At 36.9% G+C, this 27,804-nt stretch overlaps 1 protein-coding gene across 3 annotated transcripts in view; it reads right to left on the reverse strand.

Annotated features, from left to right (window-relative positions):
* Positions 1–4,252: 4,252 nt before the first annotated feature.
* Positions 4,253–27,804, reverse strand: part of SMC6 (structural maintenance of chromosomes 6) — a 68,078-nt gene continuing 44,526 nt past the window's right edge. For 2 of the 3 annotated variants that reach the window (XM_038560825.1, XM_038560826.1), the window contains exons 18-27: positions 26,792–26,927; positions 25,794–25,874; positions 24,558–24,728; positions 19,307–19,444; positions 18,208–18,353; positions 15,059–15,184; positions 12,113–12,218; positions 8,978–9,130; positions 5,776–5,873; positions 4,253–4,766 (exon numbers count right to left, since the gene is read on the reverse strand). In XM_038560825.1, the coding sequence (XP_038416753.1) occupies positions 4,652–4,766; positions 5,776–5,873; positions 8,978–9,130; positions 12,113–12,218; positions 15,059–15,184; positions 18,208–18,353; positions 19,307–19,444; positions 24,558–24,728; positions 25,794–25,874; positions 26,792–26,927 (1,270 nt within the window). In that variant the 3' untranslated portion in view covers positions 4,253–4,651. Of the gene's footprint in view, positions 4,767–5,775; positions 5,874–6,481; positions 6,662–8,977; positions 9,131–12,112; positions 12,219–15,058; positions 15,185–18,207; positions 18,354–19,306; positions 19,445–24,557; positions 24,729–25,793; positions 25,875–26,791; positions 26,928–27,804 lie in introns of all 3 variants that reach the window. The other variant, XR_005372147.1, reaches the window with a different exon arrangement.

The following is a 27,804-nucleotide window of genomic DNA, read 5'->3' on the forward strand; positions in this document are numbered from 1 at the left end:
TAGGAACTTCCTTCTTAAAGAGGCCAGATGATTTCCCTCCACATGGTTGGAATTCATGTCAAGAAGTAAAACACATGTTTTAACAGATGTCTTCAGAGGGCCTCAAGGCAAAGGATGTGTAGAGGCGTAGCAAGAAACTGATGGTCAATTAGAGCTCTAAATAAAATAAAATAATGGGGTTCCCCGAGCTCCTTTCCTGTAAGAAATTAAGTGTCTCCAGTATTTTGGGCATACAATTCGGATTTTGCCCAGCATCTTACAGGTGAAATATCATCTCCAGACTCTTTTTTTTTTTTTTTTTTTTTTTTTTTTATGATAGTCACAGAGAGAGAGAGAGAGAGGCAGAGACACAGACAGAGGGAGAAGCAGGCTCCATGCACCGGGAGCCCGATGTGGGATTCAATCTCGAGTCTCCAGGATCGCGCCCTGGGCCAAAGGCAGGTGCTAAACCGCTGCGCCACCCAGGGATCCCCATCTCCAGACTCTTGTCACGTTATTGTTTTCCATTCTTACACTCACCAATGTGACGTTACTCTCCCAGTAGCAGAGTGCTTGCCTCCACCTCCCCATCTTTCCTGTGAATGACATCATCGTTCTTACTGCTTTTAGGACCCAGGCCAATCATCCTTGATTCCTCTCTCACAACTCCATAGTATTACCAGCAAATCCCACTGCCTCATTTCACACTGGAACTACCTCCTTCACTTTGGCTGGGTCACCTTGACCTCTGACCTGGATGGCTGTCAGAGCTTGCTTTCGTTCACCATACTCTCATTCTAACCTATTCCCACAGCAGCCAGAGAGATATTTAATACGTTTATTAGACCAGGTCTGAAAACATATTAGACGTGGAATGATCCTGCTTCCTTCTGCCTACCTCTGAACCTCATCCCCTTTGCTCACTAAGCCCTGCCAACATGGGCCTTACGGTTCGCGGACACGAAGTCCATTCTCACTTAACGGGCCTTACACTCAGTTCCTCTACCTAGAACCTTTGCCTTAGGTCTTCCTGTAGCTTGTTCTCTCGCTCATTTCAGGCTCTGCTTAGATACTACCTTCTGCAGTCTTCCCTCGATGCTGCTTCTGAGACCCCCCACCCCCTGCCACTCTACTTCTTACCCTGCTTTATTACACATAGCAATTACTGTTCTCTGGAATTATATACAGCACATGTTCCCCTCAACTGGAATTTTTGCTCCCTGGGGGCAGATCTGGTATACTCCCAGCATCATTCCCCATGCATTAAATTGTTGCAAGCACACACATGGCAGGAACGTCATCATTTTTGAATGAATTAATCTCTATATTCTTGAACTTGAGAAAACCAGGCAACAGCACTCTTAAGCTTGTTGATCAGTGAGTAGTCTCAGGACACATTAGTTTCTCTGGATTCTATCCAGATGCCCTAGCCAAAATTTAATGGGTTCGGTATCAGTATTATAAATAATTAAAAAAGAGAATTTCATTTGCTGACTCAAAGAAATAGCTAATTTCTATCCACATTACTTTACCACTCTTTGAAGAACAAAAGCTGGTCCTATTACATATTTTGATGTACCTTCCAGTCCACAGTCATTTATTTCAAGTCATGAGATATGCTACTGTTTGAACTTTTAGAACTCTTAAGTTCCAAACCGATTCTCCTGAAAATCTGAGTTGGTCAAAGTATAGGCATCAGTGTTGATGTATAAACAAGTCCTGTATCTAACCAGAACCTCCCTGACTCGGGAAATGATAACTCGTACTAATTCTCGAGAAATCTGGGTGACTTGGTCTCCACCACAGCTGGCAACACTTCTGATCCAGCTCCAGTCCCGGACAATAGCTTCTTACTCAGAATTGAAGCATTTTGGTCTGTAGACATTTTTGAAGACATGTGAAGGTGAAGAGGGTAGGGGCGGGGAGAAAGCGGCACTTGATGGGATGGAGAAGCGAAAATACTTAAGAAAAAAGAAGGCTGTGCCTGAATCTTTCCTGATTATCAGCTTGAGTAACTCTATTATTTTTATCTTGGTTTACTACAACTCATCACATTTGTCATTTTGAGAATGATTGTAATTTTGCCCACCTCTCCACCTCACGGATTTGAGGTGAGGTTTAGGAGTCCAAGGGAGCAATGCCCCTCAGTTCCCAGGGCCTCATTACTCAGGTCAGTCTTGATGATGAACCAGGGGTCGGGGAAGCCTCTGTTTTATGTAGTGAGGTCACGCAATACATACACATTTAAAGTTTTATTTAAAAAAATTATTTACTAATTTTTTAAAAATTTTTGAGAGAGGGAGCGAGAGAGCAGGAAGCAGGGAGAAGAGGGAGAGGGAGAAGCAGACTCTCTGCCGAGCAGGGAGCCCATACAGGGCTCAATCCCAGAACCCTGAGATCATGACATGAGCCAAAGGCAGGTACTTAACTGACTGAGCCACCCAGGCACCCCTAAAGTTTTATTTTTAGAAGTTACACATATTGGGAACCCTGGGTGGTGCAGCGGTTTAGCACCTACCTTTGGCCCAGGGCGCGATCCTGGAGACCCAGGATCGAATCCCACGTCGGGCTCCCGGGGCATGGAGCCTGCTTCTCCCTCTGCCTATGTCTCTGCCTCTCTCTCTCTCTGATGACTATCATAAATAAATAAAAATTAAAAAAAAAAGAAGTTACACACATTTAAAGACAAAAAATTTTTTTCTTCTTTTATTCTAATTAATGTTACTATTATTAGGCCATTAATCGAAGGTATGTATTTTCCCTTAATGATAGTTGAAACCAAAACTTTGTGAGGCTAAAGCAATGAATAATCTTTGACTCTTAACAAAAGATGTTTGTAACGGAGGATTCTATTTCCCATTCTGTATTCAGAACCATAACTTTTAAAAACTATCACAAAGATTCAGACACTAAAATTATTTAGCTAATATAAGTCTACACATGTGGTATATTCCACTTCATTTTTTTTATTTGAAAAAAGCACATATATGTTAAAAAGTAGTTTTGATACAAATTACTTATAAACATAACTTTTACTTATTTTTTTTAATCTTTTTTTTTTTAAGATTTTATTTATTTATTCAGAGAGACAGAGAGAGAGAATGAGAGGCAGAGGGAGAAGCAGGCTCCATGCCCCGGGAGCCCGACGTGGGACTCGATCCAGGGTCTCCAGGATCACGCCCTGGGCTGCAGGCGGCGCTAAACCGCTGCACCACGGGGGCTGCCCTAAACATAACTTTTAAAGGTCAGACTTTGCATGGTTTTAGGAGGATGTTCATTAACTTTCAGTATACATTTCCTCCTTCTGTAAATTCTTAGATTAGAAAAGCACAGATTTCTAGACTTATCATTTACCAACTGATCTCACTTTAAGGTTATTTAGACTCTCTCCCCTCCACTAAAATAAAAAACAAAACCCAGTTTTCCTCAGTAACAACAGAAGTGCTGATACTTTTAAAATACTGCCTTTTTTCTTAAAATACTTCCTTTTCAATTCCATAAATATTTATCGCTAGCAATACAGGGAATGCTCCTGGAATATCCACGTCTGTCTTAAAAATTTAGCACTTACCTAGTATCAAAGAGAATATAGGCAAGAGTATTACTCATGCCTTTAAAAAAAAAAAAGTTGATAAACAGCATTTCCTACAAGATGCTATGTTTTATCATTCTAAGAAGCCCACTCTTAAACAGCTCTAAAGTCAGGATGTGTCTTTGAGGTCACAGGTGTCAGCTCCTCATCAATAGGCCGGCCTCTGGGTCTGCTGGGCTTTCCTGCTCTGGAGGGAGCCCGTTTTCTTAACCCTTCTCCCCAGCTCCTCTCAGCTGAGCCAAGAGCCCTGGCCCATGAACGGAGGGCTTTTAAACCAGGCAAGCATGCCACAGGTCAGGGTGTAGGGCTGTGACACAATCCCGTTGTGACATGGGTTAGACACTTAGTTGGATGGATGATGTTCAAGGACTGAGAAAAGGCATTGGGTCAGGGTTGGTGGTGCTGTGGTACTCCATCAAAGTGCTGTAGAGACAGCATCCTAAATTTGAATGCAATTTAATTATTAAAAGTACAGCCCAAATCTCTAGTTGCATCTCTAATGATACAAAATGACCTGTGCAGGGATTCTGAGCAAAGGTTGATAGTCCTGTGCAGGTCCCTCATAATTAATGAGCAAAACCAGACAGTAAATCCTCTATAAACTGGTCCCTACCCACAGACGGCCTGTGCACCCCAACCTCTGCAATGAAGAGGTCATATTCTGGAAAATAAAACTAAATATAATCAGATGCTCAAACTTTTATTTTAATTATTACAAAATACCATAGAAATGAACCCAAACTAAACAGATATGTACATGTACATATGTACAAAATTTTACTTCTGAAAAAACAATCTATAAAAGTAGATGGTTAAAAAAAAACAAACTTAAAAAAAGATTTAAAACCAATACTATGAAATTAATTTCCTCAAAGTAAAGTAACAGTAATTTTAAATTGCTGGTTGTCGTAGGCTTCCTAGACTTATTTACATATTTTACTGGGGCCAGATATATAAAGGAGTTTCTTTTATTTTAGATTATCTTCAGTTTCATTTTATTTCATCAAATACTCCTGAATCTCTTTCCCTTTACAAATCTGGCAACATGAGGACATGGCACAGGGCACAGGGAGCTGTAGATCAACTTCGGTCTTCTTCTTCCTCTTGGCCCACAGGTCGGAAAGGCAATGTCGTCTGTCCTCTTTCAGGGTCAGACATTCGAAGAATTCTAATCAGTTTACTTGATGGAAGTGAACTAGAGGAAGCAAAATTAATTACCCAAGATTACTAGGAAATTTTCACAATAAAACACATTCCAAAACTACTTCCTGAAAATACCAATCTGCTGTATCTGATAATGTTGGATATGCTGCAATATCTGGAGTTCGAGGAGAAAATACAAGTTGCAATAAAGAAATAATTTGGAAGGCAGCTATGCTCACCACTATACCACCAACGCGAAAGAAATAATTTGTTTTCATTTTTAAAAATTAACTTCCGGGCAGCCCAGGTGGCTCAGTGGTTTAGCGCCACCTTCAGCCCAGGCCCTGATCCTGGAGACCCAGGATCAAGTCCTGCAAAAAAAGTGGCTGATTGAAAAAATTCAAGGTAGCCAAAAAAAATGTTAAAAAAATTAAAATAGACTTCCTGTTAAGTGCTATGGGCTTTCAGTTTAGAAGAAAAAGAAAATGAGGAGATACCAACGATTTCTAACTGCCAGGAAGGAGTTACCTGAAAATTTCCAATCACAAACTTCAATCCCCAAAGAATCAAGTGACCACTTTAGATGCAGAGTATCAACTCTATGGGATACAATGCCTGACACCGCATAAGTAACCAGTACAGGCTGACTGACCGTAGGATAGAGTTCTTCACTTTGAAGGACTAGTCGCAGTAAGCGACCAGGAAAAGAGCCCAGACTAAGGAAATCATAAACTGTGTCTTTTGTCTAAACAGAACTACTAAAATTACTTTATTAGTTGTTCATGATAACCACAAAGGAGCAGAGTCAAAAGAGAAATAGTAACAAGTCAATAACCATATTTACATCGACTTGCTTCTATTATGGAAGGGAGATTAACACTAACAAAATTTTAAATCTCTAAGAAGGAAAAATTATCTTAAATCTCCTGACACAAGAACCGAGTTTTCTTTTAATTGGTGATTTATGTATCTGCATTTAAAAAATTAAGATTATAAAAGATTTATTTTCCCCTTTTATCTTCCTTGATGTATATATTCACCAAAGAATTTTTTATAGTTACCTCATGCTTTGAGGGGTAAGCAAGATAAACTGTCTGAAACGCTGGGAATCTGCCATCTTGAGTATCATGTCCATTGCAATCCTCCGGTTAACCATGTCCTGAAGAACAAAGGTAGGATCTCTGTTGCATCAATCATGTTCCCGCAAAAGCAGCATTCTGCTGGCTGTTACAAACCCCAGCATTTTTATCCAAGGATCATCTACTACTTTATCTGTGATGCCAAACTATTCATATAGGGAAAGGTAATATTCAAAACTCTTGGGGAAAATAACTGAATATACCTAATCTTCCAGGTAATTTCTATAGTCAGATTATTTGTAAGTATAATTCCCTCCCTCAAAAATATTTACCAACTAAAATAACCAGCAAATATTCCAAAGACACAACTAAATGTTAGAAAATGAATATAATCTGTACAGTAATAATAACCCTCAGAAGAGTATCAAAAGTGACAACTATAAAGTTACTAAATCTCTCAAAATTTCCCTCAATTAAGGTGTTTTAAAACCTTTAACCCCTACCCCATCACATTCTACAATGAACCAATTTAAATTTACAAACCAATTCCTCAATTCAATCTTTAAAATAAGTTAAACAGCATATCAGCGTATATAAAAATAATGCTTCATTAAACAGGTTTGAAACTAAACTGTGGGCTTACATTTTCCAAGTTCAAATAACAGATAAAAAAAAAACATCGAAGTACCTTGAAAACTCCTGAAAAGTTGAAAACGTAACTGTTTTCATAAGCATATGTTTTTAAAGTTCTATTTGAAACTTTATGTGGCAGTACAGCATGGATAAGAACACACTGTTTTGGAGGCAGACCAACATCCTGGTTATTGCTCAATGGCTTGTATTATATAAATTCTTCCCTCAGGCATATCTGTAAAGCAATCTAACTTAAAGTTAACAAAAATAATGAGAGCTTGCATAAGCAGAATGCTGTCCTTTCAAAACACTGCCCTGGGGAGGCCTATCATTTAGTAACAAAGCTGTCAAACCACCAAAATATATGTATTTGTTTCCGATTGGATTTCAGAACTTGGGTACATTTTTCTAAATAATTCCAATGGGGCAAAATGCCATCCTAATTAAGAACCTCTAAGTTTCTGAAAGAGAAGGAAGTTATTCAGAATTAAATTTGACAAATAAGATGGGTGATAAGATTGCAAAATGGCATTTTGAACAAAATTAGTGCATGGTAAAAACAACTGTCTTCTATGATTTATGAATTAGCCCTGAAACCAATCCTCAGAGGCATTTCTAACCAACTGCAGCAATGGTAACATAGTGGGGAAAAAATGACACCAAAAGATTATACAGGACGCACAGGTATAAATTCCATGAAAGAGCACTTTGTAAACACTTATGGGCTAGACATCAAGTAGGTAGACATATCATAAAAAAAAAAAAAAAAAAAGACAGTTGATAACTTCCAAAACGGCTATAATTTGGTGGGAGATTCAGACATGAAAATAGAGAAATAGAGGACCACAACAGAATGAAAATGTATAAAATATGCAATAGTGACAGGTACAGAACATACAATTATATAATAAAAATATTTATAAGATAAAATATAAAGATAATAGCATGAATTGGTGTAGGTTGGTGCCAAGGGAGCTCACAATCCTGCCTGGTGGTCACAAAGGCTATATAAAGATCACATCTGAACCAAGTCTGGAAAGATGAGTAAGACTGTGACACAGAGAAGAGCACAAGAGGCAGACGCATAGTGTTTGGAAAAATCACAAGTAGCTTAGGATGGCCACAAAGTGGGCAGATACTATATCATGAAGGGTCTCACAGACACCCAAAGAATTAAACATTCATCCCAGATAAGATAATTTGCCACCACAGAGTTCTAACACGTAAGTGACCACGATCAGATTCATTTTAGAAATGTAAATCTGGCAAAACAGTGAGGGAGGGACCAAGGAAGAAGCAAGATTAAAGTCTGGGAGTCTGGACAGGAGGCAGTTATGACAGGCAGGGGCTGGGGAGACAGAGAGAAGGTATCAGGAAGGAGCAGAGACTCAGAAGGTCAGATGTGATGGGCAAGTAAAAAGGAAGGGAGGATCACAGATACATCAAAGGTCTGGCAGTGAAAGCTAACTGGGTTGGTAACAGCAATTTGCCACCAATCAGAGTAGGGGATTTAGGAGAAGGAAGAGGCTCTGAGTGGAAGACTCGCTGAGTCTGAGGTGTGGTTGTACCTTACGACATCTAACAATGGTTGGGCACAGGGGTCCGGAGTACAAGAGAGATGTCAGGATGAGACACTCAGACTTTCTGGTATCTAAATGTAGGTGGTAATGTTGGGGACTCTGTGCATGTGTTTAGCATGTAGGTGTAGGTAGGCTATGGTAGCCAGGAAAATCAACAACAGTATAAAAAATAAAAGAGAACCTCATACATTGAAGGGGAATGGCATTAGGGGAGGCAGCACGGAACACACTAGAACCAGAAAAGAGGAGAGAGGAAACTGGCAAGAAGACACATTATAAGAGACAGAGGATGCCAAATACTTTGGTCTCTGGTGTCAAAAATGTAAAAGAATTAAAATAATGCTTAAAGTACATTGATAATCTTTGCTAAGCAAGTTTTGCCAGAGTATCATAGTCTAAACCCAGAGTATAGTGGGTTTGGGTTTAGGAAAGAACGAGGCATGAAGAACTACACAGAACGGGTAAAGGCTGGTCTGTGAGGGCTCACTATGTGCCTCCATCATCCTAAGTGCATTTATAAGTCATACCTCACTGTAGCATCTCCCCATAACCCTACAAGGTAGGAGAGATGAATTATGTGATTTTATACATGAAATGAGGCCCAAAGTCCTCTGGGTAAGCAGTGGCAGAAGAGGTCTGAATCCTAGGTCTGTAACTTCCAAGTCAAACTTCCTGCCCTCATGTTGTATCTGCTGCTCTTTTGGTCCAAGAAAGGGTAAGGAAATGCTTACCACTTTTAACATGGAAGATGGAAATAAGCTAGGGAAGAGGTGGAAGCCCAGGATGGGGCCTGCAGGCTAGCAGGGAGAGCACTAGCTAGATTCTTAGTTCTTCCCTACTAGCTCTTAAGGACTAAAGTGTCAGGGCAGGATCCCTTCTCTTGTGGGTAAAACTAAAGAAAGAACTGCTTCCTTTCAAAATACACATTTCCAACAGAACAAAAATTAGAGAATTCAAAATTTAATACCTACCATGTAGACATCAAACTCATCTAGGCACCTGAAAGGAGACTCAGCAATGGACCACAGAGAAAGAATGAAGCAAACTGTGGAAAAAGAACGTTCTCCTCCAGATAAGGCTCTCATGTCATTGAAGGCAGCTCTGTTTCCTTCTCCAGGCTGAACCTTGAATGAGTTCATAAAACACAAAGTGTAGCATAAGTCAGACTAAATTCTATAAAAAAAGGTTGGCTAGCATTAAAAAGAATGGGTTTACAGTTAAAAAAAAAAATCATTAGTGATTTAATGATACAGAAATGACATGTATTTATAACAATATTAATTCTGATCCATGAACACGGGATATCTTCCCATTTATTTGTGTCTTCTTCCGTTTCCTTCATCAATGTCCTACAGTTTTCGGTGTACAGATATTTCACTTCCTTGGTTAAATTTATTCCTAAGTATCTTATTGTTTTTGATGCTACTGTGAATGAGATCTTTTTTTTTTTTCTTTTTGCAAACATTGCTAAGTGCTCAGATAATCTTTTGTTACTTGAAATACAGTGACATCTAGTGGCTAAGCTACTTTAAAAGGTAATTACTGAATATCAAAAAGACACCAGGACCAACTTAAATTTAGGGGCTCACACTGGCCAAGGAATAAACAGCAGCAGTGAACTGAAACATGTAAAATTTCTTTCAAAAATTCTTATTAAGAATTTAAGGAAAGGATATCATGAAAAAAAGCAAGTGATAAAATTAATAAACTCTCACACAATATCCTGGGGAGACATAAAATAAATCGGAAGGAATTCTATTTCATTTGGGCAAAATTCCATACACACATATATATCCATAAGATGGAAAATCGGGGCACCATCAGGTTGTCTGTCATAAAGTCCTACCATATGTGTTTTAGCAGACACACAGCTTCACAGATTTTTCTCACCCACTATCTGAAAATTATGTGCCTCTCAAATGGCATTCATTTATAAAAGGGTTATAAAAATTCTCATTTAAACATATACTGAAATTTATTTATCATCTGTAAGTCTGAATCTGTGAGACTCCAAATGAAAAAGCAACTAAGCAGTAAAAAGCCAGATGAAACCAACCAACCAAACTACCCCACATAAAAGCAAGAAGAACTAAGTAACAGGATGTGGTCTTTTGCTCAAAAATTGCATTTTGTATTAATCTAATAAATGAAGCCCTCGATTAATTGTGGAGATCTAAATTTTACCCCTGATCTATTATTAATTTATAATGGGACTTTGGTCTCAGTTTCCTTATTTGTAAAACAAAGACTAGAGAACTTAAGGATTCCTAAAACACTAATATTCTTTTATTGAATAACAGAGGTGATAATGTCAGAAGGTCTAGCTTTGGTTGTCCTACACAGTTAGCTCTGGAGATAAATGATCCAAATATTTCCACTATTTTCTTTTTTTTTTTTCATTTTTATTAGAGTATAATTCATATACAGTAAAGAATATAAAGCTTAAGTTTTCAGCTCAATTACTTGGGTAATTACTCCAAGCAAGACACAGAACATTCCTAGCATCTCAGCAGATTCCCTGTGTTCTCTCCCAGTCGTGACAAAAATCCAAATGGTAACAATGATTCTGACTCTAATCATCACCATTTAATCAGGTGAATTTTTATCAGTTTTTGAAGAGTTTTGAAGAATGGAATTGCTTTTATAAACACTGCCAAACAGGTTTCTAAAATAGTTTTATCAAATTATATGACTGCTGGCAAAGTATGAGTGTTCCAAGTGCACAGCCTCACCAACCTAAGATGTTACTGGTGTTGTTAGTTTTGGTCACACTGGTAGCAGTACAATAGTCATTTATTATGGTTTAACCTTTCTCTCTCTCTCTCTCTCTCTCTCTCTCTTTCTTTCTTTCTCTCTCTATGTCTCTCTGTCTCTCTCTCTCTTTCTGTCTCTTTCTTTCTCTCTCTCTATTTCTTTTGAGAGGGAGAGAGAAAGAAAGAAAGCCTATTGCAGGGCTCAATTCCACAACCTATGAGATCGTAACCTGAGCAAAAATCATAAGTCAGATGCTTAACCGACTGAATCAATCCAGGTGCTCCAAATTTATATTTTTCTGACAAATAATGATACTGAGTACTTTTTCAGGTACTTACTCATTACTTGGATACTTATAAAGTTCCCCCTTAAGCGCTCTGATCATTTCTAAATGTACTGTCATTCTTTTTCTTAATTATTATTCTTAAAAAATGTATATGAGGTTTATTAGGTATGTATATGTGCTGTAAATTATTATTTATTCTAAGTATTAAAATGAAGTGGCAACTAGGGATACCATAAACATTTATGCCAATTAGGGACACCTGGGTGGCTCAGTGGTTGAGCGTCTACCTTGGCTCAGGTTGTGATCCTGGGGTCCTGGGATGGAGTCCCACATTGGGCTCTCTGCAGGGAGCCTGCTTCTCCCTCTGCATATGTCTCTGCCCCTCTGTGTCTCTCATGAATAAAGAAATAAAATTAAAAAAAAAATCTAAGGCAACTAAGAGTAATAAGCAATTACTTAAGAATTTTGCCCCAGTTATGAAAGTGGGTGGTTGCTCTTGACCTCCTGACTACATAACTTTTAATACTATCTCCCATATTCCCTCTTTCAATGCATGTGACTATTAAAAGAATCCACAGTCTCCACAAAGTTGAATGTAGTGGCTTTGTTTATTCAAAAGAGGCTGGATCTACAGACACCATTAGAAATAAATGCAAAGACAATTACCTGCGTTAGAACATGCTTCAGAGAAATCCTTTCTTCATTTTTTTAGTGACTTTCAGAGTATAGGACTTCCTATAATATCCCACATAATTTAAAATACTACATGAATTTAAACAAGAAACCCATGGAGTGAAAAGAGGGTAAACATTTGTCACTGAAAACAAAATTCCTAATTACCTTCACAGTGGCTGTCTGAGGTCGAGATAGGGGAGAGGTACAAAGGCAGCGTTAGCCAGTGAGGTCAACCTAATATTCAACACTCTGACCAACACTATCCTTAGCTTACAAGTAAGTTCTTTTGTTTTCCAAACACAACAGATTAAAGCTTATCAATGTATCATCAAAGGAAATACAGCAGCTAATCCTCCTAAAAATTAGCAACATGGAGAGTTAAGATACTTACCGATATGCTAAGAGTTTCATTCTTGTGGTCAAAGTTCATTTTTCCACAATAGGCTCGCTGAGACAGTAAGTTGTCAAAGTACAACTTGCATCGTAAAGTCAGACACCTTGAAATGAAGACATTGGGCACATTAAACTGTATATTCAGCATGATCTTTGAGCCAGCATGGAGGGCCAGACAGAAATATGCCAAAATGTTAACTCTGGCTGCTTATTTAACAATAGGATTGTTAAGATTTTTCCCCTCGTCTTTGTATTTTATTTGTGTTCCCACATTTTTACCACTTCATTTCCTTTTTTTTAAAATTTCCTTTTATAATCAACAAACACTAAAGAATGCATGAAGATGCTATCCCACACTTAATATCTTCTATTACATTACAGCCAATCCATAGGAATACATCAATCATTCAAGCAATTCATATGAGGCATCACCCTAATATAGAAGACATAAATCTTGTCCTAGAGAGATGAAACTCTAGTACTGTTAAGATAATAAATAAATGGCCTATTCATCTGCATATCACTTCTCAACTTATGGAGACATTCAGGGTGAGGGCAACCTCTTAATCGTTCTGTACCTAGAATACCTTATCCACCTCCTGGCACAATGCAAACTCCATTTATCACACGGCATTCCACTGTAGGGAAGACCTTTCCTTTCCTCCTCAATTATTTATGTACTTATTCACTTTCCTATGTATCAGGATGGAGTCACAGATTCTTCATTTTCTCCACAGAGTTACCATCCGTTCTGTCCTCAAATGGGCCCAGGTCTGGCCAGTGGGAGCCTCCTGTGTCCTTGGAGCATGACTGTTTCTTCTGAGTACTCTTTATTTTCTGGCACAGCAAGAGGCTCCTCTGTACCTTCTCTGCCCTGCTCCGGAACCAGCCATTTCTCCAAGGAGGGAATGGTATTTAGAAAAGAAGATCCAAATGAGAGGAGACTTGGTATTTTCTTAACATCTTTGCTCTTTAATGAGCCTAAGGTTCATTTCTTCAGAGTAATTATCATTTTCTTATTATCCCCCTAATTCCCTTGCTAAACTACATTAAATCTCCACCCCAGAAAATCTGATAGCTGAGTTTTCTTTTGTGACACAGCAACCATAGCTAGCTGGTCAGAATTTTCTGTTAACTTTTCTTTCTTTCACTACTGGTAAGTATTCTTCAATTGCTTCCAGACATGAGATGTCTAAGACTGTCCTCATAAAATGGCAAGGTTCTCCAGTGTAAAGAGATAAACAATTTTAAGAATTTGATCATTCTCATTCTACTCCTAAGACTGGGTAAAGAAGATAGAATATATCAGTGGTGAAGAAACATATCAAGATAATAAACTAGAATACAAATACTTTTACAGAAAATATTCTGAATATAAATTTTCTGGATAACAGTATAAAAAAAAATCCTACTGCTTCTGAAAAATCCTACTGCTTTCTGATGTAGAAATGGGCATTGGATTTATTTACTCTCAGCCTGACACAGCCAAAAGACTGGTTGAAATAAATGCAACAAGTTTTCAGACTGACAGTGAACAGTAGAGGCAATTCCAGTCAAAATGATCTCTGAAATACAGGAAACAAATAAATTGAGCCTTCCAGATGTCCCACATCACTACTTTCAGAAAGAGTAAAGGAGAGTGGAAATGCAGGTGGAGCCTGCAGGTCTCCCTGTTGAAGACAGAGCTGGGGGAAGGTAAAGTGCTCAGTTCTCAAAGCCTAGAGATGGGGGTACAGAGAACTCTAGAAGACTGACAAAGGGAGCCATTCTCTCTGTATTTGTGAGACCGGGGCAAGAAACATCCCAAAGCAGCAGAAGCAATCCCCACAGGTCACCCAGAGCCAGGAATACCCCCAGGTCTCAGCAAAAGCCTTCTAACTCCCAAGGTATCAGTGGAGTATCCCAAAGAACACTGCTTCACAGGTAGGAAAGGGCTGGTCCTGGATCAGCTGCTCAGGTCCCACTGTGTGAAACTTACAAGCAGTCTCAAAAGGATAAAAATAAATCCTATTTAAGTGAAGTTCTAATAACACACTTACAAAACTGAAGCACACATTTCAAATATTGACCTATAGTTAAGGAATATGGCCAAAAATGCAAAGCCTGTTTTTCTTTATGGAATTACCTCAATTTCCTCAAACATACTAGATATATTTTTGAAATTCTATAGTCTCAGGATTATAGAGTTTTGGGTATAAAGACAGGTGAACAGCAGGTCACGAGGGAATGCCACTGTGGAAAACAGAGGTTAAATGCAAAGACTAGGACTGCCTTGAATCCAAGTAGGTCAAGGTCTATCCTTACCCATAAACGGACCTCTGGTTTATTTCTGTTGTTTGTGATTTTCACTGGGATCCATCTATTCCTGAGAGTATTAGTATTTCTGGGTATATTAATAATATCCAGTTTCTCTGACCTTGTGTTCATTCTTTCAACCCATATATCAACTTTCTACTATATTCCAGGCACAGTAGTAGGTATTGGACACACAGCAGTAAACAAATCAGAGTCTACATCCATGGAGCCACACTATTCCATCAGATCATAAACTGAGATACTACCTCAACAGGTCCTATCAAATACTTGTATCCCTTAAGAACCTGCAATGTCTAAGAGTGAAATAGGCTGTTTCAAAGCCAGTGAGCATCTATTCAATGGACCTATGTAAGCAGAGGTTGAATAGCCCTCTCTGAGTTACCTAGTAAAGGTACATAACGGAGTGGAAAAATTGGGTAAGCTTGTTTCAAAAGTCTCTTCCAATCTAGTATTCTCTGATTAAATGACAGGACCCTAAGTACTGGCCAATAAAGGAAACACTGGCAGTTTCTTCTTTAACTGAGTCGTGTAAAGTTCTTTCAATTTAATTTTATTATTTCTAAGAGATAATGTGAAAACAAAGAAAATACGAAAATGTAAAATATGTGATGTTTTTAAATGCACTTACCTTCTAAATTGTTGATATGTTTTATATCTATGAGTCATTATTTCTTCCAGCAATTTAATAAACCTTTTTAAAGTCCTGACTTTATTATCCAGATCAAGATAGGTTTCTCTTGCTTCTTGATACTGCCTGTTTTATGAACAAAATATTAAGTCAACAAGTGCCATTCAAAGAAACATAAAGATAAGTAAAATCTCAAATATATTTAATGGGGAAGAAGGAAGAGTGCAGGGAGTGCCAAGGGGCCCAGCAATAGCAGGTTGTCCTGTCTCCAGGCCAACTATACTCCCAGAATGAGCATCTGCTGCCTTGAAGGGGAAGCCCTGTACACAGACAGGCTGGGCAGGAAAAGTCCAGGCCCTGGAGAAGGCAGAGGAAAGACATGAGGCAAGAGCCCAGGTGGGGGCCGGAATGGCAGATCTTAGAAAATGCCAGCAAATACCACCTTCTGAAAGTGAAGGGATCACACTGGAAGGCAAGAAATGTTTCCCTTAGTGACAGATGCCAGTGCAGGAACACAGGGTGAGCACTAGGATTGGCCAACCCCAGCCTGAACAAGTCTAGGTCAAAGAGGCAAAGAAGGCAGGGCCACTTGAAAGTGCTATTACAGAGGGCAACTGCTCACTAGTGTAGCAAGAGAGAGAAGATTCCTGAGCGAGTCTGAAAAGCAACCTTAGCCAAGGCTCTACAGCTGCCCACCCCAAGCTCATTCAAATGCCCAGTCCAGGAAAATCCAAGTAGAAAACGAGTAACAGAAAAGGCACCAGTACAGTTATCCACGCACAGATATTAATAGAAACAGGCTTGGGAAAGAACAGCACAATACAACCAACAGACAAAGAAAACGCATTAGAACAATGTGGTTACAAAGCCGATGAAAACTATACCTGAAAACGATGAATTAAAAGAGAACAGAACAAGACTTAAATGCTACCCAGAAGACACACCACAAAACAGAAATAAAAGAACTGAAAGAATAGATAAATCAAAGAACTCAGAGAACAGACAGGACAGACAGGTAAACAACAGAAGGTGATAACCAGGTGAGAGGAGGTGGAAAGTGGGAACCTACAGAACTCAAGCTGGGGGGAGGGAGTTAGACAAAAAAGAACAAAGATAAGAAGACAAAATAAGGAGATGATGCACAGGGCAAAAGAGACAGTGCAGAAAACACTGGTAGACAACGAGATCAGAATCGAGAAAAAAAAAAAAACGGGGGAAAAGATAACATGGTTAGACAAAGTAACAGAAGACAAAGGACATACAATGTGTGCAACAAAGGCCTAGGCAAAACCAACAACAGCACAAAAAATATTTAAAAACAAAATACAAAAAAGAAATTTTAAGAAATAAGGTAAATCTAGAGATTAAAATAACACAGTGTACACCAAAGAAAGGAACACAGAATCTGACATTCTGGACAAGTTACAGTACTCGTAAACAGAAAGGAGAAAAAGAATGTTCTATTGGAGAAAAAGAATGTTCTATCAGGTGGAACTATCCATTCCAATTAAAAAGCTACAAATCATTCTGAACATGCAAAAACAAAACACATTACTTCACATGGCCATTCTTAGGGAAGCAATTAATTATAAGACAACAAAATTTCAAATAGCCTTTTGGAAAAAGATAATATATACGTTTCACACCAAAAATACAGGAAAATGAAGAAGTACACAAAAAGTTCACAGAAAAAGATATAAATGGTCCTTAAGGCATGAAAAGATGTTCAGACTCAAAATAAGTAAATGGAAATTAAAATTACATTGTGGTCTCTCTCTTTTTTTTTTTTTTTTAAAGGAAATCTACCCATTGGCAAAAAGAATCTAAGGTTATCACACACTGTTTAGGCTGAGGGGAAACAAGCCCTCAGACACACTGCCCTTAGGAATGCAAATAAGCACAGTCCCTAGAAAGGAGTTTTCCAAAATGGATTCAATCCTATTAAAACACCTTGACTATAAAGTAAGACACGTACAAAATTATTTACTGTGCACCACCATTTATAACAGCAAGGGATTAGATTAAAATTCGACTATCCATCAGTAGATGATTCAATACCATGTAATTATAAAAAGCAATGAGAAAATACCTATGTACTGATATAAAAAGATCTCCACAATAGATCATTAAATTAAAGAAAGCAATCTGTAACAGTTTATTATTTACTGTGCTACCTCTTGTATCTGGCAAGAATGAAAAGTAACATATGCTCATATTACTTTGCATTTATATAAACAGTTAAAGTATATTTAATAAATTTAACTAGGTAAAAGAGAAAAGTGGCAGAGATGAAACTGGAGAGGAAACAGCCACCTTTCATGGTGTGCCCCTTTATACTGAATTTAAAACATGGGAGGTAATGCCCTGTCGGGTCCTCATTTCCAAGAAAAGATGGAATAATACTGGACATGCCACAAAGGGCCCCTAAGTGGTGCAACCCAGGGCAAGACAATTAAGAAGTTGCTATCCATTTGGGACAGTGTTGAGGCCACCACGTCAGGGTCGCTGCCAGGGCAGTGTCTTCGATGGCTGTGTGCTGCTCAAGCTGTGTGTGAGACTACAGGGCTGTGCAAGCCATTCTATTCATAGCAAGGCAGCTGGGCACAGTTCTCAGGAAGCACCACATGACCCAACACCCCCAGCCTGATGTGCCCCTTGACCTCCAGTAAAGCTAGTGGAAGGAGTCTAGTCCCTAAGGACTGAAGAAAAAATGTTCACTGGAAAAAAATAAACTGGAGATTAAACTTTACATTTTTAATTTTTTTTTAACTTATTCTTTTAAGTTCAATTAATTAATATATAGTGTATTATTATTGGTGTCAAAGGTAGATGTCAGTGATTCATCAGGCTTATATAACATCCAGTGTTCATTACATCACATGCCTTCCTTCATGCCCATCACCCAGTTACCCCACCCTGCAACCCCCTCCCCACCAGTGATCCTCAGTTTGTTTCCTATGATTTAAGAGTCTCTTATGGTTTGTGGAGATTTTACTTAAAAAACAAAATAAAACATGTGAAATATTATTTATTTTAAAGAAAAACTTCTCTTACTACATTTGTGTTTCTTCCCATTGTTTTTAAGAATATAATTTTATGTCTTAATAATATATATGAAGAATGAAGCAGAAAAGCTACCAACCACTTACCTCATTATTTCCTCTCGATCACCATGACTAGCATGTTCTGCTTGTATCTTTTGTCTTAATCTATTAATTTCTTTGTCCAGAATTGACGCCGATTTTTTTACTTCTATTCTTTCTGGGCAGATTTGTCTTGCTTGTGACATTTTCTCCTAAGGTTGTAGATGTTTAATATCTTTAAAAATATAGTAATTCACTGGATTACTTGTGCCCACAAATGCACAGTAAAATCCTGAGCTTAGGATCAGAATTTTACAGGTATTTTAATACCTTGTTATTTCTTTAAGCCTTATGTTGAGAAGAGAATCTAGACTCTTTATACAAATCTTCAAGAGGAAACTGCATTACTGTGCACGACTTTAATAATTTCTAATATCTCCCTATCTTCCTAGTGAAATAGACTTCAAGTGGCAGTTATGGAAAGTGTGGCATTTTTCGTAACTGAGGTCAGACAGTTTTCTGTATTTTAGGATGGCCTCTGAACATCAAATAGTACTGAAAATACAAACAAAAAGACCCCCATATTCATAAAATATTTAAAAACTCCAACTACCTTTACACATAGTACTTATTTTATATTTGTAACATTTCATAAGAGTCATAAGCAAGTAAGACAAGCAATCAGAGTTAAAGTTATTTTCCTAAGAAAAGTTGGAATCTACCTCTTCTGGTTAGACCAAGTTTGCCTCTTCAGTGTTATCTAAAGACAGGGCTGCTGCTAACAGCTGCTAATAAGGGTGTGTGGTAGTATGCAGGAGCTGAATTCCAGCCCAGTCTATACCCATGCTACTCAGAGGAAGGGGTGCCTTTTTCTGACATAAAGCTCCATCTATTTGCCACGCTGGGCATATAAGGAGCTAAAAGTAGCTGAGAGCAAGTGTCACTTTCCAAATCCCTCAGAGACATGAGATTAGACCTGCTGTGTGAGCTAAAGCCTTCTCCATGGTGGGTGGTTTCGTTGATTCACTGAAACAACTGTCATTCCATACCAAATGGATATTCATCAGACCCCGTGTCTGTGTTTGAAAACCCGACATTAAGGAAAACACTTTAACAGCCATGACTAAGTTTGTAAACAAAACACAAAAGAAAAATGCTGGATAACCTCTAGTTCTTTTTCTTTCATATCCAGTTCTCGTTTCTTTTTATTTAAAGTATCCAAGTGTTCTTTCTGTTTTTCCTCATAATGCCGCTTTCCTCGTTTTTGGTTATCCACTTCAGAATCAGCAAGGTTTAATTCATCCTGTTTGAAAAAAGCCAAAATAATCTATAAAGAAAAGTTGTTTAAAAAAAATTACCAGCATAGGTATAAAACTGACAATAAGTGGACAGGGTTACGATGCTTCCAGAGGCAAGTGTTAGAGCTCATATCCAGGTGTATGAATGGAAGTGAGGGGTTTCAACAAATTAAGTCACATTATTATATTCAAATCCTATCATGAAGTCTCCATATATTATGTTGCTTACAACTCTACTTTGGTAAACAAGGTAGTTTTATGGAGAGCCACATCAACCTGAACAGACTTAAAAGAACTCAAGTGCTGAATATTTACAGAGGTGATCTGTTTTTTTTTTTTTTAAGAAGGTGAGTCAGGGTGAAAGAGAAAAAGGATGCAAAAAATTTATCACTGACATGTTTAGTCATCATTCTGGAAGTATAACCTCATATTTTAGCACAAAATCTAATTGTAAAGAAGCTATCCCAAGATCACCCTAAAAATAAATAGTAATGGAGTATGATAAGGTAAAGATGCATATTATAATGCACAGCAACCACTAGAAAAAGAAGAGTTATGGCTTAAAAACTAGAAGAAATTTTAAAAAGGAACACTCATAATTACTAGTCTAATCCTATTAAGAGAGGAAATAGGAACAGAACAATGAAAACACAAATAGCAGCAATTACTTTTAAAATTAAATGCTTTCTTTTTAAGACCAAGTACAAGGCAAGGATGTCTAGTCCCATTCTACTCAACACTGCACTACAGACCCAGGTCACTTCAATTAAAATGTAAAAAGGAAATAAAAAGCATAAATATCAGAAAAGAAGAGTAAAACCACATTTAAAAAAAGAGATGATTAGAGTGTCTGGGGTGGCTCAGTCAGTTGAGTGTCTGACTCTTGGTTTTAGCTCAGGTCATGATCTCAAGGTTATGGGATTGAGCCCATGGGGAGCTCTTGTGCTGAACGTGGAGCCTGCTTGGGATTCTCTCTCCCTCTCTCTCTGCCCTACCCACCCCATACATAAATAAGTAAAATCTTAAAAAAAAAAAGTTATTTATGAAGAAATTATGACAGATACTGTATGATTTTACTCAAAAGTGGGATTCAAGAAACAAATGAACAAAGGGGGAAAAAAAGAGGCAAATCAAGAAACAGACTCTGAACTGCAGAGAACAAACTGACGGTTCTCAGAAGGGAGGTGTGTGTGGGGATGGGCAAAATAGGGGTGGGGATTAAGAAGTGCACTTGTGATGAGCACAGGGTATTGTATCAAATGTTGAATCATGATATTGTACACCCCAAATGAATCTTGCACTGTATGTTAATGAACTGGAATTCAAATAAAAACTTAAAAAAATATTTACCAAAAATCTGATAGATTTAAGAACCACGAAAAGAAAGTTTAGACTAGTAGACAGTTTGTTCATTTAGTTTGATATACAGAGACTTGCACACTAATGATCAGGGCAGCTTTATTTGTAATAGCCCCCAAACTGAAAATCCGTAAGTCCATCAATAGATAAATGAATAAACAAACTGTGATATATTAAATACAATGGAATGCTACCCAGCAATAAAATGAATTACTGATTCAAGTAAAAATATGGATGAATATCATAATCAAAAAGAATAACTTTTATCCTATTCACTTTCAAAATATAGTGTAGACACTATGTTCTAAACAATGTGTTAGGTTCTGAAAAAGGTCAAATCAAAAACATTAAGAGTATATAATGTGTGATTCCACTACACATAATTCTAGAAAGTATGTAGACTATAGAAATAGCAAGCAGATTGGTAACTGGGGACAAGGGGCAGAGGTGAGAGAGAGAGATTACAAAGGGACATGGTGAAACTTTTGAGTGTGAAGAACAGGTCCCATTCTCTGTGGTTTCACAGGTTATACATGTCAAAACTTATCAAACCGTACACTTACATATATTCACTATACATCAATTATATTTCAATAAAACCGTTTTTAAAAGTCTCCTGATTTAAGGACCACCAAATTAAATTTTATTGTTTGTCGGTTTGTTTTTTTGGGCTTACCATTGATCATACATACTGTGATGATCATGGTCAGCCTCAAGAGTTACAGTCAGAAACAGAGAAAGAAACAAACACCAACCAAAACAGCATCAAGAAAGACAGAACATTTGGAAGTATCCCCAAAGAAATACTTTCATTATGTGAAGTAGCTAAAAACTGAAAACATTTACCTCATATAACACGGGATGTAGGCTATCTTCTATCCTAAGAATACAATTTATTGCATCTTGTTCACACTGCTAAAAATAACTATCCCCCATGGTTAATGTGTGATTATAAAAGACTTCAATTAAAACTAAAAACACTGTTACATGGAAAATAGAGAAAAGCTGTTCTTTTACCTCAAACAGAATTTTTAAAATGGGTGCAACTGATGTAATAGGAGACATTACAATGAAACAGGATAGTTGAACACTGAGTTTTTGAATCATTTGTGGTAGGAACTCTCACACTAAATAGGCCCACATTTGCTTCAGGGAGCAAAGGGTAAAGTGTTTCAGGCCATTTCTGTACTGGTTAATCTTCCCTCCTAGCAACTGTGGAAAGGTATGGACTTAACTCACAAAATAGGACGAAAAGAAATGGATTTGAGGTTACTATCTCTTCCTCCATATTTATCATGACTAATCTGTCCTTGTGTACCTAAGTGTATGTCCCGGGTACCATCAAATTTAAAACCAAAAGTGAAGCAAGAGATTACTTTATTTCATTTTATTGATGAAATGAAGGCCTAAAGATATGAACAGTCAGTTAACGACACCAACCTAGGTTAGGCGAGGACTAAGAGGGATTAGGCCTAAAATTAAAGTCTGATGTAGCCCTAAACTTGTAGCATTTCTAAACTTTAAGAAGTTACAGTCTTTAAAAAATAGGTTAGGATGGTAGAAGAAACATAATCACTAAAAAAAGGTATTCTCTTGGATATTTAAGATAACCAGTTTTACTCAGCAACATTGGATAAATTGTATTTAATTGGTATTATTATTGCCTGTTGTTTCATATAAACCTATGTCAATTATGAGGTTTTTAAAAACATTATGTTGGAATTTTTAAGAGCACAGTCACCCTTGACCCGAACAAACTCTCTAAATCAGAAACTGAGAGTCCTTCCTACTCTAACAATATAGACCATTTCTCTTTGTAGGCTCAATGTCGGTCATGCTCCCTGTCCGACAAATTTAACTTGCAACTAAAACTAAAGCATTAAGTTTGCAGTGTAAATCAAAACAAACTGTTCAAAGTGAGAAAAATATTCCCCGTACCAAAATTTCAATGACTATATATCTAAAACAGAGTACTTTACCCCTCACCACCCCGACACAAAATGAACAATTGTCCTAAAAGCAGACAGATTACATCTTAAAGCTGCTAATATATCACGATGGCAGTGTCTCAGGAATTAAATTATTTTGTTAGCCTGTTGGTCCTGCTGTTATGGATGGCTAGTGGGACACGACACTAGGGAGGAAAAGCCTCTGGGCTATTGGCTGATTGCATGCAAGTTCACTGAAGGACTCACCTCCTGGCTTTCAGTTATTTGCAGCCAATGCAAAGAGCTAAGATCAAGAATCGTTACTGCCTTCTGCCCATATTTTCTGCTCTTAAACTTACTCAAACTCCCAATTCCAGGAGTTGCATTCCTAAAGGTCCCTAAAAGAACAGAACACAGCTTACACTTCGTCATTTCTTGTTTTGAATTTTAAGTTGTCTGCGATGAATAATTTAGGTACCAACATTTCCTTTTCTATGTTGTTTTAATGCATTTCATCCTTTTAAGTCACCCTGTTTCATCCCTGACCCATTTAAAATATTTTTTAATCCTATCTTTGTTGTGACTTCACTGCTCTAATTCCTGAGTTCTGAATTCTACCTATTCCTGACGATTTTAATATTTATCTTACTCTGTCTTACTTTGTTTTCTTTCAAAAACTAATTTTCTTCTATTTTAGGCTTTTTACCTTCTCATTCCCTATAGCACCTATAGCAAACGCTTTATTATTTTTCTCAATATTACCAATACATTTTCTTTCCTACAATTCTAATATTTAAATTTTATATTCTTCTTAATCAATTAACTGTTTTCTCATTTTTAAATTCTTGTCACAAATAGAAAAGAGTCAAGCTGCCCTGGGTTATAACATCAGGCAGGAATCCAGCCCCTAGACACCAGCTCCAATGACCCAGCACCGTGTTTCCAGGCAGCACGTCTCTGGCACCTTCCTTTAATATTCTCCCAACTCTGTAAGCCAGGGTTTTTAAAATTTTCAATGGACACAAGTATAATAAACATTACATGCATGATTCTTTTAAGCTATTATCATATCTAAATCCATTTTGATTCAAAAGGAGTTTTTCTGCCCCAAAAAAGGGGTACGTTGAAATTGTATCATCAACATACCCCTCTCAGACTCCTAAAATATACTACTATTCATTCTTCTCAGTCTTATAAATAAAATCTAAAGTTCTGAGAGTAATTGAACTATTCATAAAAATGATAATGACAATAAGCTACTGATAACTAAGCTAATAAACACACAGGGAGATGTACATAATTTGTTAAATAATTTTATTTTCCTAAATTTAGTTTCAAAAAAGTATTTTTTTTTAAAAAGGCCAGTTTAATTCAAGCTGGAATATTAACAGAGATGTGTCAGAAACAAGAATTCAGTAGCATTTTATGTCAAGTTGGCTTTTATATCTAATATATATAACTCTATTTTTATATAATTAATCCCTGAATTACTCAAGGAAAGCAAAGAGGGACAAAAGAATAGGTGAGCACAGAAGCAGAACAGATGGACAAGATATCTCTGCTTCTGGTTCTAAAAAAAGAAGAAAATCACACACAAAAAAACCCTATAATCTTCTAAGGGAAACAAATTTGGCAACTTATTGTCCTAAAGACATGAACAGAAGTGTTTATTTCTAATTGACCTACTGATGAAAATTTGGTTTACATCCCATTTTATGTGGTTACATTAAATTTGACCAGAAATTCTGTTAGGGAAATACCTAGCAAGTACAGTACGGATACACAACTGAAATGTCAAATACACATGTAAGAGAGTAACAATAACATATACCTTAAGTGGTTCTGCTAGGTCTGAGAGCTGATTAATTTTCTGTTTAATTGCATCATACTTGTTTTCTGCTTCTATTTTCAGATTTTTAAGATGTTCCATATTTTCTTTTTGTTGTTCCATATTTTTCTCAACCATTTTCATTTTGATTTTATTTTCTTGAGCTTCATCTTCCTGGTTACATTTACAAAGCAAATGGAGTTAATTAAAATACTTAAATTATGAACTAGAAAAACAGTACAAAATTCTGAGAGAAAAAACACTATAGGCTCCAGGCAATCTGATGAAAGACAAACACAAAGAAAACCAGTGTATTTTCATACACTTAGTGGTCAATCAGGAAGAACAAGACAATGATTCAACAAAAAGAAATTTGGGAGACAAGTTAAACTATACTGTGATTGAAAAGTCCTAATCAAACAGAAGAACTTTTATCTAGTTACTCTTTCTTTCAAAACTCAGTGTATATATGTACCTAACTAGTGCCAGGCAATATGTTAGATGCTGAGTAAACAAAAATAAACAAGACATACTTCATACCTTTAAGAAATCTAAGGAATTAAAGCGAAACAAAGTAAACAGTGGAGAATGTGATTACTAATAGAAAACAAAGACAAATTCTCATTCAGGTAAAGTTCCATCAGTACCAGGACTTTATCGGTCTTGTTCACTGTAATATCCTCCAGCACTTAATATGGTACCTGGTGCAAAGTGGATACTTAATAAATACTCATTCATTTTAACCAGACCTCAATCTATCTAATCCACTGCTTACTGTAACTCAGAGAAGCTAAGCTGAATGTCATAAATAGTTCCCTGAAAAAACAAGAGTAACAAACGTATGATAAATTAAAATGAAAACCAATTTCTTGGGGGAAAAACTCCAATAATGCAGAGAGCAACTACAATTGACTAAAAGATATTAATATTAACACTCATTAATTATGAAACATACTATGCTAGGCAGTTTGGTTTGAAAACACGTTTAGAAGCACACTGTTTAAGTTTCGACAGTAGAAGACAAAATCAATTACTATGCATGCAAGTTACATATACAAAATATTAAAGAACTTGAATGCAATAAGCCAGGTAGTTTCTACCATATTTGCAAATAAAGACAGTCATCATAAAAAGGAGCCCCAATTAAAGGATTAAAAAAAGGCTGAGGATCGTAGATTTTAACCTAAATGACAGTTTTGTCCTTTAACATTACATTTAAACTGAGGAAAAGAATCTTACCAACGTTGCAATATCTACAGACTGGTGTTCTTCTATATTCTCAAGCTCCCGAATTTCAGAAATACTTTCTGTTATTTTTACCTGGAAAAAAGTATTTCGATTTTAGTAACATAAAATAAAATAAAGGGGTGCCTGGCTAACTCAATCAGTAGAGCATGTGACTCTTGATCTCAGGGTTGTGAGTTCATGCCCCTTAAGTGTAGAGATTAGGTTCACTTTAAAAATAAATAATTAAATTAAATAAATTAAATAAATAAAGTAAACAAACAAACAAACAAACAAATAAATAAATAAAATCCCCAGAAAGGATATATTAGTCCACAAAGCCCTTACTCTGCTTTTGTTACAGAGGGTACCGTAGCTAATGAAAGAGACACTTTAGTATTAAATGAACAAAAGAAAGGGGTGTATAAAATCTTTCATAGTCACCCTTATTGCTAATCCACTCCCATGAAAAAAAGATGGAAGGACTCCATCTTAGCATTTAAAATGACAACGTTGAATTCAGTAAGAAAATCCTTTTCTGAAACACCCAGATTGAGGTTATGGTAAAATACTCTAATCTGGTGCTTCACAAGTATGACCCAAGCACCTCCTGGTGCTTCTGAGACTCTTTCAAGGGGTCATAAGGTCAAACTATTTTCATAAAAAAACTAACATATTATGAACCCTTTATACTATTTAAAAAATATAAAAATGTCATTTTTCTCACTAAATATTTTTGGTTTTGGAAAAATATACCTATTTGCCATAAAAGTGTTATTTTCGTTAACACACTAGTTTTTTTTAAGTGAACTAACAAATATTCTTGAAGTTTATTTTAACTTTCAATAATTAGGTAAAACCCACATAAGGGAAAGCTCTTTTAAGACTATAAAGAGGCTTGAGGGAAAAAGTTTGAGAACTCCTCTAAAACTAAATGAATGGTAGGACCTTAAAAATAACTTGGAAGTGGATAAGAAAAAAAAAAAAAGACATATATATATATATTTTTTTACCTTTAACTCTCTATAATGTATTTGGCGCCTTCTAAGAAATTCTTCATTGCGCTTAATATCCTTTTCAAGGGCAGACAAATGTTGCTGAAGATTTAATATCTGGGCCTTCTTATTTTCAACTTCATTCTCCAAGTCACTGGATAGAGAGAAGAGGATAAGAAACACCTTTTGTATTTCCGAAATTTACAATTACTTAGGTCTTTATAAATATAGAAGAGATTGTTTGTGATGACACACTTGTAAAATTCTATTCTGTTAAACCAGCTCTATATTCCTACTAAGTTATTAGTAACATGAAAATATAGCGATTTAAAAAGGTATCTAAACTGGAATCTTATTTTACTCATTTCATTAAGACATATTTATGATTTCTGTGTGGCAGGCATCATGCAGTGATAGGTAGAGGTGGAAGCAGAATTAAGACATGAAGGAATCAAACAAAAAGGGGGAAAATCAGGAAATAGGCTGTAATGCTAAACTATGAACAGGACAGTATATATACACAGAACCGTGGGCACATAGGAGTGAGTCTTGGAGAAGTGACAACTGAACCGTATTTTCTAAAGATTTCCTCGGCTGGACCAACTATGGGACATGGAAAGACACATGCCGAAGCACAGAGAAGTGAAAAAAAGAAAGCTGACAGCTCAACAGGTACTGTCATTGGATAAATGCTCCAAATGTGCGGGAGTGAAAGGGATGGAGAAGAGGACAATGAGAAGAGATGGAAGAAAAAGGAGATGCCAAAGCCATACAGGGTCTCTATGACAGCAGTCACTGTCTTGAGAAGTCACCTCTTCCCACCTCCTGGACCCAAGCACCTGTCTCCTAGAGTTGTGTGCCTGGTGGGAGAGAACTACCTTGCAGTTAAAAGTTTGTCTCTGACTGACATTGTCTGCCGTATTTCAGTAAGATATATATTTTTCCACATTTTAACATCTCTGAAATCATATTCCAGTTCATGGTTCAATTAGCAGCATTTTTTCTTTTTAATAACAGAGCGGCTTAAATTT

The sequence above is a fragment of the Canis lupus genome, chromosome 17, assembly GCF_011100685.1.
Source record: "Canis lupus familiaris isolate Mischka breed German Shepherd chromosome 17, alternate assembly UU_Cfam_GSD_1.0, whole genome shotgun sequence".
Lineage (NCBI taxonomy): Eukaryota > Metazoa > Chordata > Mammalia > Carnivora > Canidae > Canis > Canis lupus.